Here is a 22,519-nt window from a genome sequence, read left to right on the forward strand (position 1 = left end):
ATGGATGATTCAGGGTGCTTTAATTCTGATCTGCAATGTGCACACAGGTGGTCATTACTGTGTCTACACATGGCTGGAAAGATCTTTGCTTAAACTCACATTTTAGAATGTTCCCCTAGATGGGTCAATTACCCTTGATAATCAGATGGCGTTAAGCAAAAGGGTGTTGCCCTACTGACCGTGTGTATGAATAATTTCAGATCATTTATGCTCTTAGGGGAGGTTTTAACATTATTTTTTTTGAGAGATACCCTCTTGCTGAGATGAAAACAATTAATCCTAAGACTAAAACACACCTAAGCTGTTACTTTATTTAATGCAGTTCATTTTCTTCTCCATACAACAAACACTTTTTGGAGGCCTGTTATGATTACATGCTGTTATGCAGGCTGATAACGCATTAGTCGTCAATGCCTAGAAACACATAATGATACAGGCTGCCACTGGCAAGAATGATGAGAGGTGGGCCTTAGAGAGCATGACATGAGAATCAGTGTGTCTGAGGCCCAGGCCAGACCCTCCTTTTCCATCACTGTGTATTCATTTTCTTCTCTCAAAGGCAGAGGTGCAGCACAGAAGCAATGAGCAGTGGCTTTTCACTTGTGTTCATCTGGTCTTCTTGAACCATTTGCCACCACAAGTTTGGCACTTCGGAAGGTACCCAGTGATTGGATTGGAGCTAGGGAACACAGACGAAAGGATGTCATTAGGGTCCTGGATGTGACATCTTCATCAATTCCAGTGATACTGGGGAAAAAACATCTTCCTAGTGACAGCATCCTGCTAAATAGTGTGAAAAGGGAAAAGAAGCCCCAAATTATATATTTGTGAAGTGTTCTGGGACAGCAGGATGCTAACGATGAGCCAAGGCATTTTGTGGGATGGCCACTACAGGGAGCTAGAAGAAACTTACTGATTAAGTAAGTGTGAACTGGAGAAAATCTTGTTTGCCTTTGGTGTAGAAGTCATAGATTCAAATCCTGATCACCTTAAGATGTGTAGCATAGAAATTCTCCATTCTGCCTCCCCTGCCTGACTGCTGTGGAGATATCTGAGGTCTTGTGCATGCACAGTTAATGCCCATGTCTGGTGCTAGATTTTCTTTGGTGGAGGGCCTGGAAATTACTTTTTTAATGAAGAAAAATATATAAAATCAACATTAAAGCTAGCATTACATGCCAGAACTAAATTCTTCCTCCTACATATGGGATCTCAATTAACTATTAAAAATATATGGAGACACTTCCAATCTTAGCAGGTGAGGACACCAAATGTCACTTAATTCTTAGACTTTGAAATCCAGCCTCCTGAAGTCAGCAGCAGCTCTTTGACTGTATGTCAGGCTTGCTGCGGTTCTCACGTGAATAAGCCCTAACAAGACTATGCCTTGAAGATGTTTTAAGGACAGCTCTCTGATTGGACTTGGCTTGGAAGGAAAGGAATTCTATTCTTTCTTCCCCTCTCACGATAGTCTCGCTGGAGTTCTGTGATCTTTTAATTTGCCCCTGGCATGAAGGTAGCTTTACCTCCCTCCATTTCTCAGGGATTCTGACACATCCAAGAAAAGGATTTTGGAAGACCTACCACTCAACATGGTTACAGGCTTTAAAATGATATACCATTTATCTGAGCCTTAAGGAGTAGCTATACTAATGTTTGTTTTTAATCAAAAGGTTTGTTTGTTTGTTTGTTTGGATACGGTCTCTCGTTGACCTGGAATTTGACCAATAAGCTAGACTTGATGGCCTGTGAGCCACATGGATCCACCTCTCACCAGCACTAGGGTTAGAACATGTGCCACTACATCTGGCTTTTGGAATTTGCATTTTTCATTTTTTGTGTATGGATTTGGGGCAATATGTATGTTTGTGTACCACATGGGAGCAGTTTCTCCAAAGAGGATGTTGAATTATCAGAACTGGGGTTGCATAAGGGTGTGAACTGCCATGTGTGTTCTGGATTTGAACCTGGGTCTTCTGGAAGAGCAGCCAGTGCTGTTAATGGACAAACCATCTTTCCAGTCCCTCACACCTAGCTTTAAAAAAAACAAAAACAAAAACAAAAACAAACAAACAAAAAAAACCTAAGTCCTAGTGACTGAACTCAGGTCTCTGCTTCCTTGATAAGCACTTTGCCAAGTGAGACATCTCCCAGCTCTACTCTTTTTTTATTTTAAAGCTAATTTATTTTTTTTTCTTTTTTAATTGGCTATTTTATTTATTTACATTTGAAATGTTATCTCCTTCCTAGTCCCCCCCCCATAAGGCCCCTATCTCCTCCCCCTCCCCTCTGCTTCGATGAGAGTACTCCCTGACAAGCCACCCACTCCTTCCTCAGTGGCCTAGTGGTCCCCTACCCTGGGTCATCAAGCTCCCACAAGACCAAAGGGCTCCCTTCCCAGTGATTCCAGATTAGGCTGTCCTCTGCTACATATCCAGCTGGAGCCATGGGTACCTGCTATGTACTCTTTGGTTGGTAGTCTCTGGGAGCTTTGGGGGTTCTGGCTTAAGGCTTATTTATATAATTCAAATATAAACAAAATTCTTTTCTACTTCATGATCCTAGATTAATAATTCTACATTTCTCTGAAATGTTTAGTTGTTCATATGCATGTTCTTGCCTGAAAATACTGAATTCTCCCACACCACTTCAAAGTATTTTTTTGTTACAATATTCTACCCGGAGAGTGAGTTTTGTTTGAAGGCAGGCTTGTCTAAGACATCTCTGAAGGGGGCTTAGGTAATGATAAAGACTCTTATTAGAACATAACATCAGTTCCAAAGAGGATTCAAACCAGTTTTCTTTTCAGTGACAAATCAAACCCCACCAAGAACTGAGAGGTGTCATCATAAACCACAGAAGGCAGCCTGCTCTGCCCCATTCTCAATTAGTTCCTCTTTTCTCTGCCATTTCTGGTTGTTCATGTCTTTGTGAAAGTACATGCCCCGTGCCTTTAAGCAGTTGTTTGTAGATGTGCTTTCTTCCCATTGCTCTGGAAACTTGGGAATGAAGGGAGGGTATCTCAGACTTTGATTTCTCGCTGCACTTCCAGGGTGTTCAGCCCTTCCCTCCCTAGGCTCTCTGCTCAGGCAGAGGGAGCTCATTAGAGGAGGGATATGAAGTGTTTGTTTCAAGAGAACTTGAAGAAGTTTGAAGAGTTATAAGCAACAACCCAAAGAGTTAGCCTCAGAAGGATTTCATATAAAAAAATGAAAGTTGAATTTTTTTAACAGAATCCCCAGCTATGTGTTTTGTAGGTATCGTGTGTGTGTGTGTGTGTGTGTGTGTGTGTGTGTGTGTCTTTCTGTCTTTCTACGTAAGCATGTGTATGAGTGTGTCTCTATGTGTTTCTGTGTGTGTCTGTATGTGTGTGAATGTGTGTCTATGTGTGTGTGTAAAAAAAAGGAACTCATGACATCACCAGAAAATAGTTTTGAGGGTTTTGATATCATAAAAAGAAGATTTTTTATTCTGATTAGAAAATCACAGTTTAGAGATAACACTGAATTTGCTGTCATTATTTCTCGTCTGTTTGAAACACAGATACAAATATAAAATATACATTGTGGTCAGGATACAGGAGGAGGGCAGCCCACAATGCAGGACAGTTTGTGGTAGGAAATGTGTGCTCAGCTGGGAAGCGGGGCTGCTGGGGTTTTAACTGGGAGCTCCTGGGAGCTCCCAGGGCTGCATGAAGTCTTTGCTTTTGGAGAAGATACAGCATTGCCATCCTCTGGGAAGCCTTCTTGATCGTCAGAACCAAGAAGAGATTAACATTCCATAAGTGAGTTAGGCAGTAGAACTATTTGAATTTAAATAATTACACTGGCACTTGAGGAGAAATTTGCTGAATCATAGACGAAGCTCTTTCTGTGGATCGGAACTACAAGTCTGTTTTAACCCTCACACTTGAAGTGTGCTTCTCACGGCTCACCTCACCGTTCATGTAGATAACGATGGCATCTGCAGAACACTGAAGGAAACAGAGCATCTGCATTCCCAGATGATTACTCATAGACTCTGGAGACCCTCCTCTGCCCCCTTGTAATCCTCTCAAGTATGGTACACCTGAAACTCACTTAAGCTTACTGTCTGACAGGTTTTTACATGGTTACGTAAAATAATTTTATTTTAAATAAATTATCCATAATTTATTGGTTTATCTTCTAATTAAAATTCATGAAGCATCAGTGTTTTGCAGAAACACCATTGTAAATGCTGGGGCCCAACAATGAGTTTTCTGTCTGGTGTTGCAGAAATTTAGGGGTCAGGTGGTCTTAAGATCACGATGTGTTTCCTGACTTCATTTCTTTGAATGTAACTTGTAGGTAGGAAGCCTGAATGCCTTCTGTTTTCAGTCTAAAGTGTGTCTACAAAAATGCAGAAGAAGTACAACCCGAACATTGAAGTTGCTCCCCATTGCATAGGGAACCGGGACGCGTGAATCTGCTTTTAGCAATAGTCATGATCCAGGCCTTGGTTTCTGGGTGATACGAGGATGATAGTTTGTGGACAGCGTGGTATGCATCTCCCAGCCTCTATCCTTTGACACTCCTCACCAAGGAGGGAGTTTGGGCTCTCTTAGAAGGCCTCCTTGGCATCACTTCTGTAACCACAGCATTTCAAGGGAAGCACATGTGGAAAGTTGTAATCTCTGGGCTGAAAAAATTATACAGACATTCTAGGTCCTAATAGTTTCATTCTCCCTGATATTCTCTTGATTACACTAAGGCCAAAATGCTCCCTAAAACATGAGATGTCGCCTCAGCATCGTATAATCCTTCATGTTCTGTGATATTGCTCATTTCACCAAAAATGTAAGATCACATTTTAATTTTATAAAATTAAAGTTTTAACACAGCTCCCTTTCTAGTCTTCCAACTCTCCCTGCACGTCTGTCTTGATCGCGGGCGCTCACACTGACCGGTGTATTCCTGTCTGACGTGTTGGCGGTAGCACCCTCTTCCTTCTTTCTGTGGCGGTTAGTGTTTGTGCTGCCTGCGTGCCTCATTTATATTCAGCTGCTCCTTCCAGCTCTTCTGCCTGGGAATTAGAAAAGTTATTTATATAACACCCAGGGATATAAAAACTACAACCAGATTGTATCTCAGATTTAACAACAGTTGCACTGGGGAGTCTTGAGTACAAGTTTGTTTGTGATTTTAGCTTAATTTTTAGTTAAATTTTTGTTTCTCATCACAACTGGAGCATCATCATTTCAGAAAAGTTTATAGCCTGTGCCTTTTGACTACTGATTCCCTGATTCTTTTCTGCTTCTCTCAAATTTTTGCATTTTAACTATACTTTGATTAGAGTAACTTCTCAAACTAGTGTCTGTTGTAAAATTAATAAAATATAGATCTACCATTGAGTTTAAGTGATGAGGTCTTCCACAGCTTGGTACCAGTTCCTACCAAGGGCCATGGACTGTACAGGCCCAGGGCAATGATAATGACTTATGTAGATGATGTAGTGTGTTTCCTGGATGCCTCTTCTAGACTGATGTTCTCATTTCCCCAGCTGCTGGGAATATTGACTGGTGAAGGTTCATAGCTAGGTCCCTCTGTGTTAATTATCAGATGAAGGAAAGTACTTCAATGAGAGTTACACTTCATTCTTGGGGATGCTCTTCTGTCTACTGACTGATACATGCAGCTATAAAGACTCTCATAAAGAGCTTCATGAAAAAACAATTCTTCAGGTCACACCCAGCTGTCACATCCTCCTTGTATGAATCTAGGCTTTGGATGTAGCTACATCATAGATGTCATCTACGTCTTTAATCTTCTATAGATGCTGATCACAAGGATACTTACTGCTCAATAGTTTCCTGTGTGAAAAGTTGTTTCAGAATTTGTTCCATAGGCTACACAACTTCAGACTACAATTTAATGGAAAGAGAGAAGAGAGACCACTACCTGACCATGTAGACGCCAGAGGGAGAACGTCCCATAAGCCATCCTATGGTAGCAGGGAACGTGATTTATTTTTACTATAACAGAAAGAGAATCAGGAAAGACTTCTTTTCCACAGTAAGTGACCTTTGAGCTTCAATTAAAAAAGAAAGAGAGCAGATATTTCTAAGCAAAGAAAAGTATAAGGTGGCCTGGGTGTGTGCATTGTTTTTTAAAGGTGTAGCAATGAGCTCCGAATGGTGGAGAGGAGGTGAAACTGGCAGGGGAGATCAGTGGTGAGGAAGAGGAGCCAAGTCACAAAGCACACTGCTGATTGGGAGGGTCCCAAGCTGGAGTGTACTCTTCTGCTAGCTACTCACCTGTCAGAGATGGCACACATCTAAGACGGGGTCTGAGAAGACTTAGAGACATCTCTTTTGCACTAATTCTATTGGAGCCTGTTTCCTTCAAAACTGTGATTTCACATTCTCTCTATCCTACTTTAGAAAAGCTTAATACGTACATGGAGAGTCCAGCTTTCTGTTTAAAAATAACCATGTATAAAAAGGTGCAAAGCTTCCATTGTTGTGCTTAAATTTTTATGATTAGAAAATTTCTGAAAGTCTTAAGTATGAAGGCAAACATGTGAGTCCCACTTTGAAAGCTCTGTCCAGGGACTTCCCACTTGTTTCCAGTATGTATCTGCTAGTCAGAAATCTCCCTTTTCTCGAATTCTTTGTACTAATAAATAACAGTAAGCTGAAGAATTGGGGTAAATCATTTTACTCTTGAGAAACCTGAAGTCTAGAGTAAAGAAAGCATACAAAAGAAATTATTCTTCTGTGCCTCTCCAGCCAGGACACTGCACAGTCTTTAAGAAGCACATGGTCCTTGTTATGGCTATATGCCAGTTTATCAGGCCCCTCTCTAAATTACCAGGAGTCAAGAAAGTAGAAATGCCAACCTCAAGTGCCCTCATGAGCTCAGTGACCCAGTTAACCAGTAGGTCCTAAGTGTGAGCTCGCCTGGCCTAGAGGAAGTACAAGCGCGCTCCGCCTTGATGGTGTAAAATGGGGACAGACATACAATAGAGGGAGTTGTCTGGGAAAGGTTAGCGTGCCCTTCATGGCCATTTGTCTGAGCCAGCTACTTTCTTGGAAACTTTTTTTTTCTGATTTTGGGACATTTTTCATGACGCTAATTTTAGACATACTTTAATTTATTTTCTTTGTAGAACTGACCAGATTACCCATCTCCTGAATAGTCTACTCACAGACCATAATGCTCTCCCTTAGAAACTGACTAAGCCTGGTATGTTGCTCCTGGTTTTGAGCAAATGAGCTGAACCTCAGAGCCAAGCCTCAGTGCAAACAAATACGTTTTCGGTACAAGCATATTCTGGTTTATTCAACTCCATTACAGACTGGGTTTTAAAAAGAAGGGGAAAAAAGTTAAAACCCCACAAAGAAGCAAAACAGAAGCCCCAGGAGGACAATTTCCAGTCACACTGACTTAGATCACCAGAGTAGAAGAGAAGAGGGGTGTCCTCCTCCAGGCTTTCGCCTGGACGACTCTGGTATTGTAATTTCACCACTTCAAGACAGGGGTAGGGGTCGGGGGGAGGAACCTAAGAGTTTCCGGGAGTTTAAACTCTGACCAAAGGCAGCTTTAGAACCTCAGGCAGCCACAGCTCATCGGAGAGAATGATGGTGGATTTGACAGTTCATCTTGGGATGCAATACAGAGTTGGAGGAGGTGGACCAGTACTGAGCCACCATGGTAGTTAGACAAGATTTCTTTATTCATTCTTTCTGTGAGGCATTCATCCCCAGCTTGTTTTTAATCCCAAGAAGTATACTGGGACAAAGAAATATATCCTTTGAATATAATCCCTTCCAACTGGAAAACATTAGCTTAGCTGCTTTTCCGGAGGACTCGGGTTCAAATCCCAGCACCTACATGGCAACTCACAACTGTCTTAACTCCAGTGGATGCGGCTCCCTCACACAGACATACAAGTCAAATAACAATGCACATAAAAATAATAAGTAATGTTTTGAAAGCCTTAAAAAAAAGTCCCTTCCTTTAATGAAACTACATTACTTTATAGTAGATAGATAGATAGATAGATAGATAGATAGATAGATAGATAGATAGATAGATAAGTGCTATAGAAAAATCAATAAATTGAAATGGGGTAGAAAGAAATAGTGTAGTCAGGTGCGTAATGGAAGAACTTTCTAATCTGTACATTGGAAGGCCAGACTGGCCCTTGCCGTATGTAGTTCATGGACTCATGCGTCAAGATGTAGAAGCTTGGCATTTCCTGCATAGGAACGAGAGTAGGCAGTAGGATGCTGTCACACTACAGGGCCATGAAGGCCTGGCGTAAGCTAAGTATATGGTCACACCCGTGGTTCAGGATCACATTGAGCATCCTTGTGGGTTAAAGGGGGTTACTTCAGTTTTCAGGGCCCTTGTTAACTCTCTACAGGCATCTCTCCCTTCGAAGGCTTTAGAGATCTCAGGGCAGGAAGGCAGCTGCTCCTTAATTTTCATGCTCCATCCACTTTGGTGTCTAGCTCTTGACACATACACCCTAATTTGATTCTCGATTCTAGTGAGTCACTTCAGATGCCTTATTTAGAGAAGAGCATATTACATGTGAAATAAGATTATTGGTTGATAACACAGTCTGTATGTGTGTGTGTGGGGGGGGGATTAATAGTTGCCCTGGCTGACTTGCTGAATATTAGCTCTTAAGGTTCACATTTATTCCTAAGGCCCAGCATATTTTCAAATCCAAGTCAACTTTTGTTCACTTCCACAACCAGACCGCAATTTTATGTTCAACATTTCTATCAGGAGTTCACTTAGCCTGAATTTTGAGGTTTTAAATGGGAGTTTTGGTTAGAGCTATACAGAGGGCATGACTTGTCTCAGTCATTACACAGATAAAATGTTAGGGTCTATCAGTGACCCTACTAGGTCTTTAATGTTGAGGCAAATTCTACTTGAAATCGTAAAGCGGTCTTCCAAACATAGAACCTGTGTGGTGTACTTCAGTGAATACATCTAGCCTACCATGTGTTTTTATAAGTAAAGTTCTACTGAATTACAGGCCCCTTGCTCCTGTGTTCTCAGAGGCAGCCTTTTGTCGGTACCACAGATCCCTACTATTGGAGTCTTTATTGAAAAGCTTGTCATCACTCTTTGTGTAGTAGAATAGAATGCCGTAGGAGACAAGACAGCAGGCATCCTAAGACATGGGTTTGCTGCCCAGGGCCTGGGTGGTCCCCCCTGACCCACTGTGTGCATCACTTTGATGTCGCCAATGCTACTGCAAACCGCCCTCCCTACTGTGCTGTGGTCCACACTGAAGCCACGCTGTCCTGCTAACCAGTTTTCTTTCTTTCCTCAGAATACCCTGGAGCAGTGCAGTGTGTGTTCGAAGCCCATCATGGAGCGGATCCTCCGTGCCACCGGGAAGGCCTACCACCCCCACTGCTTCACCTGCGTGATGTGCCACCGTAGCCTGGACGGCATCCCATTTACCGTTGATGCTTGTGGTCTTATTCACTGCATTGAGGACTTCCACAAGTAAGCAACCCCTCTGCCCTTTGACCCGCTGGTCCTCTTGACATGCGCTCTTACTGCTCACCACTGACTGTGCTGTGCTTCTTTCTGAGCTATGTACTCTGGGGTTTAGGGAGATGTTCCAAGAGTGATCTCCGGAGCATGGATGGATGTTAGGAGGTCCCTGTCGTCCTCCCACACTCTCTCTATTCAGAGCTTCTCTAAAGTTGATCAAGACATCCCTGTGAAGCTGTAGATATGGAGGAGTTGATTCAGGGAGATGAGAGGTGTGGCCATTGGCATGTTGCACAACCCCCAGCTCTTCAATTTAGTTACTACACCAAAACTTGTCCTAACTGTGACAACCTCTCCACGATTGTCACCGTACCATTAGGATGTGCTGGTACACAGACACAGAGACCAATTCCATCCCACAGTTCCAGTGTGAGAGGCTGTCGCATGCCATAGTCAACATTTCCATGTCCTCCCTCACCCTCCTCCCCGACCAAGGCCTTGTGTGCCTCCGTGTGTTTCCTGATGACTTCAGTTGTGCCACATTTTGAGAAGGATCCTAAAAGCATATGACTTGTTTTCATGTCTCTGATTTCACAGCCCCTCTCTCTTCCATCACAACTGCAGGCTTTAGGAAAATGGCAGTTTAGTATTTTCCTTCATGTGCTTGTTAGCTGGCTAACCAGTTCATCCTACCAGTGCACATGTTTATTATGGTCTATGTGGGAAGCTTCAGGTATGGTCTGTGAGAGGCAGTACGGGCTCCCTTGCTTCCGTCTGCTGGGCAGACGCTCTGTGAGCGGTTTGTAAGGCTCCCAAGGTTGAAGCAAGTTGCCTACCACTTTGGGCTCTGCTCTGAGTCTCAAGATGGGCTGTGGGTTTCTTTGCCCACTGTTGATTGTCAACGTCCAGAAGGTGCTTTCCACAAGCAGTTTGGGGACCTGAGACTCATATTTTAAAAATGAATTTCCTGACCACTCTCCTAAGTAGCAGTGAAAGCAAAAACCTCACCAAAAGATGCGAGGCTGAATGAATTTAAAAAAAATAAAAAGCCCAGAAGCAGAAATCTTCAACTTGAATTAGACAAGAAAAGGCTCATTTTTAAAGGGCAGTCACAGCATAAATTGTACTTCACATTATTGCTATTTTTAGCTTGTAATTACACATGAAAAAAAAAACCTGCATCTATTTAAGGGAAGTGAAAAGAAGCCAGATCGGAGTGTTTTTCTGTCACAGTTCTCTCCTCTCTGAGACTCTGCTGATCCAAGAAAGACAGATAGCTGTAAGCAGAGCACACATGTTTGTGTTGCTGGAAGAGCCTGAGATGTTACACCCCTCAATTAAAAGGGGAAATCAGTTCTGACAAATGTAAGTTTAAATCACTGCCATTTCTCTTTCCTTCTAGTGGTGGGGAGCATAATTAGAGACTTGTAACCAGTGACATAAGCGTGTGGGTCTGAACACGCAGTCCTGCACAGCAGACTGGAGTGGCTGAAGGGGGAAAGAAAGCTACACATCTCAAGCCCCACTCCTCCCCTTTCAGTGCACATGAAAAAGAAGGGGTTTTTTTTTGTTTTTGTTTTTTAAATAATGTCTGCACAATTGGAAATTATGGAGGCAGGTGGATATTGCCCTTCTATGGAAGAGAAAGAAAAAGAAAAACATTCCAGAATGCTTGTTGCTTAGCTTTGAAAGTACTAGAACACAGAGTGGGTAGTCTTTAATCATAGGGTGCTAGCCTTCCATCATGAGGTGATAGCCTCCAATCATGAGGTGGCAGCTTTCCGCTATGGGGTGCTAGCTCCATCAAGGAAACCATGGGGTGCTAGCCATCCAGTATAGGGTGCTAGCCTCCCACCATAGGGTGCTAGCCTTCCATCATGAGGTGCTAGCTGTCTAGCATGGGAGAGTTACTTCATGGTCAGGGAGACCAACACAGGGGCAGAGCCTGCTTCTCTGCTTTGGAAAGCTTCATTTTGGATGTCCTGAGTGGGTTTCTCCTGTGAGCTTTCAGGACACACATTTCAGTTTGGTTCTGCTGGCATTCCCCTCTCCATGCCAGTAGTAGCTGTGTTGAGTGCTGAAGGAGAAGCAGGACAGAGAGAGCTGGGTAAAGGTCCATGTCAGTGCTGGGCCTGTGGGAGGAGGCAGGGTGTGTGGGTATTACCGGGATACAGGGCAGAAAGAGCAGCACCGAGAGGAGAGCTGCTCTGTCCTCCTCAGAATTGATCGTTTGGCTCAGGGATCCAGGCAGGCCTCATGCAAGCCGCAGTAGAAGTATACTATGTAAGAAACAAGGGGGTTCTTGGTAGAGGAGATAAAGGTTGTCTATGGAAAAGCCTCTCAATGTCATCTCAGAGCTTCACACTTGAAGGGCAGAGGTTGGCCTAATGAGCCACTTGGTTAAGGTTGGCTCATGTCTATAGCCAAGGAACTGAACTCTTTCACAGACCTGATCACCAGTAGCTACTAAGAACTCTGTAGTTAATGCGATTACCTTAGGTCCTGTACACAGTGTGTGGAGGTGGCCAGTGGGTGTACACACACATACACACACACATACCATACACACATACATACATACACAGATTCCTCATTTTACCTATATGACTGTATTCAAAGCTGAACTTACTATTTTTAAAAGATTTGTTTGATCTTACCCCTTCTTATTCCCAGGGATCATGCCACCTCTATATTTGAGTAATTTTGTAAGCCTATATAGTGTTGTTGAACTTGTAATAACCTATACATATGAATAGTTTTACAGTAACCAATTTACTTTTTATTTATTTATTTTTTTTTTTGCAACAAGATAGACTACATATAAAAAAGCTTAGGACAAATACAGAAGCATGGAGAATTCCCAATGCAGCCTGTGCTGGAATACTGTGCAATCTATGCTTCTAGTGCAAGGGCACTGGTGATGCCCGGGACAGTCAGCTTAAACTGTTGGTGTGTGATGCATACACAGTGATCTGTGGTTTCTTGGCAGAGATGTCACCTGTGGTCTTAGTGAGACTTCCTTCCCCTATGACAAATTCCTGAGTAGAAAAGGTCTGTTTGGACACATGATTTTCAGAATGTTTAGTTCGTAGTGAGCTGGACCTGAGTTTCTGGACCCATGGTGAGGCAGTATATGACTGAAGAAAGACACGAGAGAAAAGAGCTATTCACCTCATGGCTGCCAGGGATAAGAAGTGCCCTTGGTATGTGACCTGCTCGCTCTAACAAGCCTACCTTCTACCCCCCCCCAACACCATTGCACTGTGACTCCAATCCTGGACTTAATCTGTTGAAGTCTAAGATGCCACAATCCAGTCACCTCCTAAAGGTTCATCAGCTGGCAACCAAGGCCTAAGTCTGTGAGCCTGAAGGGAACATGGCAAATTCAAACCATAGCACTGATCCATTTAGTCATTAAGTTAGCATTCATTTGTTAATTGCCAAAAATCTGTTGGCTATGAAATGACTAGCTTCATGGCTCCCTTAAGATGGCTATCAACAGAAAATAATAATGTGTGTAGAGTGCTTAACAGAACTTAGTACATAAAAGGCACTTAGTAAATAATAACCATCAGAACTGCTTTCATCCCATTTTTATTAATATTTATTAGTGTCTACTTGGCAGCTTAAGCACTGGAAAACACCCCCTCGGATCATGAGCAATGTAGTGACAGCTCCTGCCTCTCTGCTTTGCTAAGGATGAGTGATTGGTCAGAAAGGACATAGCTTCAGACTGCCCAGAGAAGGACCATGAGACTAGATATAAAGTCCAATAATATCTTTCTCATAAAAAACAGTATAGCAGGTGGTTGATGTCATTGGGTGTTGTTCAAAATTCTCCTGTATGAGTCAATTATAGTAGTCAGCAGAGACATAGAAATAATTACTACCTAAAAAGGTAAGGAGAGAGATGGGGGCAAAGAGGAATAAGAAGGATGGGGGGTGGGGGGAGGGTATGGGGGACTTTTGGGATAGCATTGGAAATGTAATTGAGGAAAATACGTAATAAAAAAAATATATATATATATAAAAAGAAAGTCAATCCTAGAGGAATACATGTACCTGGGAAAACCAGTGAGGCTGTGGCTACTTCTGCTCTTCCAGCAGCCTGGTAGCTGGGGAGAGGAAGTTTTTAAAGCTAATATCAGAAGCCTGACTATTTTACTACTGATAACCCAGATTCAAAAATAATCAGGTAATTCAAAGCAGTTTTTTCCCCACTAAATATCAACTTCTTGCATAAAATATCAATTACAACAACCTTGATTACTACTGCAGTTGTACCATGATCCTCTTAATTTTTCTTTCACAGCAATCAATCGATCTGCTGCTTAATTCATATTTATTTAGATTGCAGCCATACAGATGCCTTTTGGTGCCTCCAGGAAAATTAAAATGTACACAGAGAGTATAATGTATGTAAAAACTCTTTGACAACCGTGAAGTTCTCTGCAGAGTATTAGATTACTATCATTATTTCCTTTTAAGTCTTACTACAAGTAGATAAATTTTATCATCATTAATCTTAAAACTATTACCATGAAAACTTTAGTAACTTTCTTAATATCTCTACATCCCCTTTCTCTCTCTCACTGGTTTTTCAGTGTTGAAACAGGAGCTCACCCAGTAGCCCAAGCTATGTTGGAATTTAGGATGATCCTTCTGCCTCAGCCTCTTCATTACTAGGATTTCAGACGTGCTGGTTCTGTGTATCTTTTAAGGATTGTCTTCAGTTCTTATGTGTGTCTATGCCAAATCATGTCTCAATTCACACCTTCACAAATGATATATATGCAAATGTATGTTTGAGGCTTCCTGTGGTCAAGAATTCAAGACACATTTTAACCAAAGACTTTGTAGAGATTAATAATGTTAGGATATTTGTCTATGGCAGAATGAAGGAATACCAATAGAAGAAAATCAGAGGGTAGTCAGGGCCTATCAAGACCTTTGTCATCCATGTTTAGACAGTACCTTGTTTCCTGTGTTCAGCTAGCTCATGCCCATGGAATAGTCCTATGCACAGGATTGCTGCATCCTACATGCTGCCTGCTAATGCGTTCTCTGGTGTTCTCTGTATAAAGCAGATCCATCCTCTTCCCTGTCAGATAGCACTACACACCATCTGGGGAGGCCTCTACTGCCTCAGTCTCTTTCGGTCAAGGTCACACAGGAAATACAGCACAGGTGTCAGCCTTTGAGTCTTTCCGTTTCCTTCTGTACCTCTCTCCTGTACTTGACATCTTACCAGAATTCTTTCTATTTTCAGGAAATTTGCCCCGCGCTGTTCTGTGTGCAAGGAACCTATCATGCCAGCCCCAGGCCAGGAGGAGACTGTCCGCATTGTGGCTCTGGACCGTGATTTCCATGTGCACTGCTATCGCTGTGAGGTCTGTGGCATCCCCAAGTCAGAGCAATCATAAAACCTGGAGATCATGGTGCCTAACAAAGACTTAGCACTCACAAACAGTTTCTAGCTCTGACACAGGCAGTTAATAATACACTTACTTCACTCAATTTACCCCACGCTTCAAAGCCATGCCCCTCTCCCTGTATATATTAAATGCTTCTAATTCTTTTTTTTCCTACAAAACCAAATTTAATTAATATGCAATAAACACTCACTATGTAAACACATCTTTAAAAAAAATCTGATAATAATTCCAAGGACCACTTACAGACTTTCATAAAAACATCTTATAGCAAGAGTTTCAATACAGAATGGTTTCTATGTCAAAATACATTTACAGTGTAAATTGCTTATAGAGGGGGGAAAAAAAGACACTGAGGAATGGAGTTTGCTGGCATTGGATTCAACATCAGCAACTGCCCCTGAATAATCCCTTCATCCTCTAACTCTGACAAACAGGTTAACCTACCCCTCTATACTTTGCCTATGCTTTTTATTTACTCTATTGGCCAGTTACAAATACCAAGACATGATCACCATGCTTATTCCACTGTGGGCAGCTCAGCAGCCTGCCCAAAGCATCACTTCCTGAGGGCCCCAGTCCTGCCCAAGGTGTGGGTCCTGGTTGGATGCTGAGACACCAGGACTTTTCTAATTCTTATTCCTTCAGATAAGACTTTGAGACCTAAACAGAAAATTATGTCACAGAATATTGTAAACTATTAAGCTAGTGGAAAGGCTATGATGATGGTGCTGGTGGTGGTAGTGGTGGTGGTGGTACATCTAAGAGATAATTAACCACTCACTCCAGCCGAACTGAAGTGACCCCTAGATTCAGAGAGAGAGACCCCATCCTAAAACATAACAAGGAGAGGATGATAGGGAAGACACCAGACATTGTCAAAATCTGACCCCTATGTATGTGTAACGCACACACACACATACACACACACAGAGGGAGGGAGAGGGAGGGAGGGAGGGAGGGACAGAGGGAGGGACAGAGGGAGGGAAGGAGGGACGGAGGGAGGGAGGGAGGGAGGGAGAGAGAAGATGTAAAACTGTGTCTTCTATGAATCATGTTATTTAGAATATTTTTTTTTCGGTTTGATTCCATTACTCACTTCCTGAAAACATCTCAAAGTATCATATATCACTGGTTCTTTTTGGCAAAGCCACACTTCCTGTGGATCATAATGGTGTCTGCTATGGCACTTCTTTGGGTCAACCTTGTTTATACCCCGAGTTTATTGTCAGCTGTAGGCCTGGCTTCATTCATCTCTTTGCCACTCTCAGAGCGCAGAGAGTAACTCTGCAGCAGCCGTGGCCGTGACAGCTTCTGTCAACGTGAGCAAGGCACACCGTTCTAAATGTGGCTCTGTTTATTTTCCAAGCAGACTCCCATTTCTTCTAAAGACAAGGGCTGGCTTCCAGTGCTACCTAACACCTTACAGAACAGGCAATCACGGATAGCAACAGCAGCGCCATATTTCACGTGAATGTGACTCTTTGCATTTTGCTCATTCATGCCCATTATGTGCCTTGACCATCCCAAAAGCTCAGTAGGGGAGAAAATGCCTGAATTATTTCCAGAGTAGTATTCAGTCTTGTGTGCAGCCTTCACAGACAGTGCCAAACCTCACAGTGGCACCCAAGGAGCTCATCTCCTGGTCTCCCATAAATTCCTCTTCATCATGCTATCCCTTTTGGAAAGTGTTCCCAATTATCAGTCTTCCCAGCTCTTGAAATTTCATGTCTTTGCTACTATTGCAGTAAATATGCAAAAGCCACTGGTAGCCTCTCTACATGACAGAAATCACTTTCCTTTTATTTAAATAGCTATAAACTTCTATTCTTGTACCTGTCCATTCTTCTGAAGAAATCCTAAAACTGAGTACAAAGAGTAGGCTGGGGGAGGGGTTGCTTTATTTTCTTCACTGTTGTTTAGGAGAGAAAGCTACCCCTGGGAGCTGAGATCTGTAGGCTTTTTCTTCTTTGTACTATGTTTTGTATTTGGTGACTAGAAGAGTCATTTTACACTATTTGTATTGTTTTATTTTGAGACAGGGTCTTCCTATCTAGTTTCCTGGCTAGAATTTTCTATGTAGACCAGGCTGGCCTTGAACTTATAGAGGTCCACCGGCCTCTGCTTCCTGAGTTCTAGGGTTAAAGGGATGTGCCACTACACCTGGCTACCATTGTATTTATGTTGTTAATCTCTAATTTAGTTTCATTCACGATCTGCTACTTCTTGTACTAGTGTTGGGGTACAATGTTCCCATTATGGAAGCCTCTTAAGCGGCTCGGGAAAGTGGGTTTATACCTGTAGTTCAGTTCACTTACGTCACTGTCTTCATTTCCTTAGGACTGTGGTGGTCTTCTGTCCGAAGGAGACAACCAAGGCTGCTACCCCTTGGATGGACACATCCTCTGTAAGACCTGCAACTCGGCTCGCATCAGGGTCTTGACGGCCAAGGCAAGCACTGACCTGTAGAGTCAATAGCCAGCTCAGCTGCTGAGTGCATGCCAGCAAGAAGAATGCAACGCAAGAAAAAGATAAGAGAAGAAATAGAAAAATAGAGGCATAGCTCAACCACTAGGATAGTCTCTGTTCTTCATCTGCTGTTAACCTTTCCATAGAAGCGCATAGAGGATACGATTTGTCTACGTTCTTACCAAATACACATTTCACATTTAATCATGCAAGGCCTTGGTGAGCCTTTGTTCCAAGGACTTCCACATTTTTGCACAGATTATACTCCGTCCCATTCTCTTCTGCATTCCTGAGACTTTTAATCCTCATGTTTGTCTCACTTCTCATGTGGTTGAATAGATTTTTAGTGTGGTATTTGCTGTCACATGATTTTTCCTGGGTGAATGTGCCAGCCTGCAGGTGCCTTAAGTCTTGTCCTGTCTGTCACTTTTCCTCTAGCTGTGGCTACAAAAGTCAGTCATTCTGTTACCAGGTATTGAAAAGGTGAAGTTTCCCATTGCACTACACCCCTGATGTCTCTTGCTAAAATAATGGTAGGGGGATATTTTTCTATGTTAAGCTATAAAGAGTTTATTTGAAAAAGTTAACAGGAGCCCACTTTAGTCTGCAATTATCCAAATTCAGCAGTCAAGGCTCATTGGAAAACATTGATTAGCCAATATCTAAAATGTGGGGAAATAAAACCAAGTTTCACCCCTGTGCTAACGCAGAATTCTAGGTGTATCTGGAGGCCCAGTGTATTCCCACAATCCCACCCTGAGAGTTACCTCCCCACACTCTCTCGACATAAGACTGTCAGGCTTGCTTTTGGTACATTTATAAATCTATCCAACTCTTCACCCTTAAAGCACTGTGAAACTTCACCTAATATATAAGCATGGTTACTACAATTAATATTTTCTTCAGAAAGATAAGTATTAAAATGATTCAAATTCTTATCTTTCTTTCTTTCACTTTATAGTGACCCAAAACTAAATCTCTTTTGCCTGAAAATTGCAAATCGGGACACATAAAATGAAATTATAGAACCATGTTTCATCTTCTTTAAAACAGAGAAAAAAAGCTGGGAAAGATTGTGAGACCAGAGTTTATTATTCTTACAATCCCTCTGTAACTCAAGTACATACTGCAGGAGACATTTTCCTATCATCAATGTGACATTTACACCACACTTTCAAAGACAATCGCTGAAAACCAAATTGTCTTTTTGAGGTAAAAATATGCGGAATGCCTGCCTGGAATCTTTATGCGAACTCTTATTAGCCAGTGAAGCACTTGCTTGCCAACTGGAGCCAGTTCGCTTCGTTAAGAGGAGACACCTCGCTTTGCAATTGCAGCTGGCCATTATTGTAAACTCAGTATCTCAGAATGAGATTTCCCAAAGCTTTCTTTAAATCTTCTACAGATATATACCTTTAAATTATGGAATACCTTAAATATACAGAAGGGTATACATAATAATATAAAGGTCCCTCTATAGCTAACACCCGTTCTAGAAGTATAGTCACTTTAAATTTTTTAAATTCCACAAATATCTTTTTATCTCTTTTATATAGTACTGGGAGTTGAACTAGGGCCTCATGTGCTCGGCATGTGCCCTGGCACCCCGGCATCCCCAGCTCTTCCGTGTCTTTTCCTTTTTTTTTTAATCTTTATGACATGATGATTTTCTAGTCTGACAGTTTTAATTTTAACATTTAGAGAAAAAAAAACCTGTTTAATTACTTGTGCATGTTTAAAATTGCAACCCATGCCTCAGGAATTCCATAAAGTTTATTTTACTTGAATAGAAGTCATCTTAAAAGTGATTAAAAGAAGCCCTTAGGCCATTGTCACACAGCCCCTCTGGGTCAGTCTGTGGCTTATTGACTTTCTCCACAGGCAGTTTGCCTGTTAGAATCCCCAAAGCTGGTATTTTGGGGCCTTTCCCTTGCCCCCTGCTCTCACCTGGCTTCTCTTATCTTGAGATTCATGGAGGGCAGCCTGTGGATCTCAGGATTCAGTGGGCACTCTCTAGCTCTGAATCCCTGTGCTGCAAATCAAAGGCTCAGCTGTGGTGGTGACCTCGAGGAATGCTAACAGACAGTTGAGGTGAATACAGGTCTGAACTGACTAAAATGCTCACCATGAAATATTTCGGGAAGTGTCTTTAAGCCAAAAGTAGAGTGCAGTATAAGTAAGGGGCAGGAGTAATGTCTAGAAATGTAGACAGCAGAGGAAGGGTTTATGTAATATTTATACTATAGAGCAATAACATCCTCCGTGTTTGTTACATGTAACTACTTGTAACCAGATGTTTACATGCGAGATTTATAGGAAAATGCTGCCCATTCTTCCCTGAGGTGTTAAGGGCAGAGCTCTCTTGCTAGTAGCCTACCCAGTGCTTTCCTGTTGAGTCACCTCAGAGGATCTTTACCAAAGATTTTTTTAAAGTAAATTTCTTTTTAATATAGACTTATACTTTTATAATAATGAATGTGCACATACACATATACAGAAATATTTAGGATTAGATCTTTTCCGTTCACAAGGTCTCATGCCTATAAAGGATCCACCACATTATTCTCCAATTACTTTAATATATAATTCACATTGCTCTCTCGTTTTCTTCTACTAAGCATTTGACTTAAGCAATACTAAGTGCTCTGCTCTTTGCTCTTTTATCTCCATAAAGATTTGCCTACTGTAGAGATATAAAGCTCTGTTACCGTAATGATTATATGCATCGCCTTTGGATATATTGCCTTACTTATCATTTAAATACATAAATAGAAAAATATAATGTCTGTAACAGAAAACTTATAAAGTTATGCCTGAATTGTTTAAATGTCAAGAGCACAAACATTTGGTTTATTCTGTATAAAATGAAACACATAAGAAAGGAAAATACCCACCATCATGGGCTCTGCAGAGAACATTTAAAATAATTCTCTTTCTATTTCTGGAGTGGTAGGGATGGATCTCTGAGACTTGCGTGAAATAGACAAGTGCTCTACCACAGCTAAACCTCCCATCCAGAGTAAGATTTCATAAGTGTTTGGGTTCCCATCTCAGACTGGCTCAATATGGAGTCTGACTGGCAAACAACATTGCCGTTAGAACTCAAAAATACATGCTCCCAGATCCTAGCTCATGGCCTCAGTATTAGTGAACTCCTGCCATCTCTGCAGCTCAAAGATGTGGATGTTTCCCTGTCAATAGCACACTGTCCCTGTAGGAACAACTTGTGGTCAGAATTGCTACGTGGTTATATGCTGATTAAGGACATGAACTTAAAAACACTAAAAATTCTGCAACACTTTTCTGTTGGACTTAAAAAGTGTGGAACATATTAACCATAAAGAGCTGTCTTGCATTTGGGCAATGGGAAGGGGAGAGTGCTCTGTGAGGCTGCAGCAGAGTTTTAATAGGCAGGATTCTGAAAACACAACTACCAAGCATCTTTCTAGTTACTACAAATCCTATTAATGTGACCCAGTCAGGAATAACAGTGTTATTTCTATTTGATGTGGTTTAGGCTTCTCTTGTCAGATCTGTGTCGGTTGCCCCCTGATCCTTCCATTCTCAAGTTTTGAAGGGTGTCAGGGAAATTATGGCAGCTGCTAGGGAGATCTGAGAAACACTGATGTAACCTCCCAGCCTCTCACCATCCCTCTTGGCTTGGAAAGGCTTTTTTTTTTCCATATACATTTCTAGAAATATTGCCATTCTACCTTAGCATTTCACATTTGTAGATTAAACAAGTGATTGTCCATCTGTTGCCTACAGCTACAGTACATGTGTGTTATGAATGAAATATGACAGCATGTTCCATACCCCCGCTTCAGCCATCTGTAGAAAACCAGCAACCGAAAAAGATACCTCTGCAAAATGTGCCTCAAGTCCTTGTCCTGGGATGGCTCTTCGGGTGTGCTTTCACAAGAGACAATCAAAAGCAATCCACAATTGTGCCTTATTTTTTAAAAATCTGTTTACACTTCTATGACTGTTGCTCAGTAATAGAAATGCTACACCCCCCATTCTCAAAAGATCGATGAGAAAGAGACAGAGAGGAGAGGACGAGAACACACTTCCATCTTACTGTACCAGTTTGGATGGACCTCATACTCTAACATATGCGAGCATGGTCACGGTTGAGGTGATGTGTCGGCTGTTACTAGTCCTTAGGCTTTGGTCTCCCCTGAGTTAAGGGGGATAAAGGCAGAGACTTGCACCTGCAGGACCCCTTCTGCACTCACATTTTTACATTGTATTATTTGTTTGACTTAGGAATAAACAATTTTGATTTCTGAGCAAGTTATCATCGTGGTACAACCTTGACTATCTCAGGCCACGTGACTTAATTGGCTGGTAATTGGAATGAAGCTGCTTGTGATGCTGGAGGTTGGCTAGCAGGGCTTTATTGCCGACCTTTAAAATGAGTCTGGCCAAAGCTAATGTGATCTAATGCAAGTGTTTCGCCCCTCGATCCCTTGCTTTCTCCTCTTCTCTCCTTTCCTGCCTCCCTTTAATCTCTCTCTCTCCACTGTGCCAACTAGTGATGCCCTGTTTGGCCTTCTAGTAAGTTTAGTTAGGATACAGCAGCACTATGAACTCAATAAGGGAGAATGGCTACCAGGACATATACCTACCAGCCAGAAAAAAAAAAAAAAAACTTCTTTATGCAGACATACTCTTTAGCTTGTGCTTATTCCTAGAGGGAGGGGTGCTCCTTCAGGTGTATTTTAATGAATCTGTATCAGGGACTTAGCTAATAGGGTATTGCTTTAAAATTATCTGTATATTCCTCACCTATATGTAAAGTGATCATTCTAAGGCTAGACTAGGATGGGGCGGGGTTTGTTTTTTTTTTTTTTTTTGGTTTTTTTTTAATTAGATATTTTCTTCATTTACACTTCAAATGCTATCCCCTTTCCTAGTTTCCTCTCCAAAAATCCACTATACCCTCCCCTCTCCCCCTGCTCCCCAACCCACCCACTCCTGCTTCCTGGCCCTGGCATTCCCCTATACTGGGGCATAGAATCTTTGAAAGACAAAGGTCCTCTCCTCCCATTGACGGCCAACTAGGCCATCCTCTGCTACATATGCAGCTAGAGACACGAGCTCTGGGGGTACTGGTTAGTTCATATTGTT

General features: G+C 42.0%; 1 protein-coding gene across 10 annotated transcripts in view; it reads left to right on the forward strand.

Moving 5' to 3' along the window:
• Lpp (LIM domain containing preferred translocation partner in lipoma) overlaps window positions 1–22,309 on the forward strand; it is a 590,743-nt gene extending 568,434 nt beyond the window's left edge. For all 10 annotated transcript variants that reach the window (XM_021185104.2, XM_029470450.1, XM_029470446.1 and 7 more), the window contains 3 exons: window positions 9,316–9,494; window positions 14,755–14,875; window positions 17,258–22,309. In XM_021185104.2, coding sequence (XP_021040763.1) covers window positions 9,316–9,494; window positions 14,755–14,875; window positions 17,258–17,386 — 429 coding nt within the window. In that variant the 3' untranslated portion in view covers window positions 17,387–22,309. The remainder of the gene's footprint in view (window positions 1–9,315; window positions 9,495–14,754; window positions 14,876–17,257) is intronic.
• Window positions 22,310–22,519: the final 210 nt, after the last annotated feature.

The sequence above is a fragment of the Mus caroli genome, chromosome 16 (genome assembly GCF_900094665.2).
Source record: "Mus caroli chromosome 16, CAROLI_EIJ_v1.1, whole genome shotgun sequence".
NCBI classification, from domain to species: domain Eukaryota; kingdom Metazoa; phylum Chordata; class Mammalia; order Rodentia; family Muridae; genus Mus; species Mus caroli.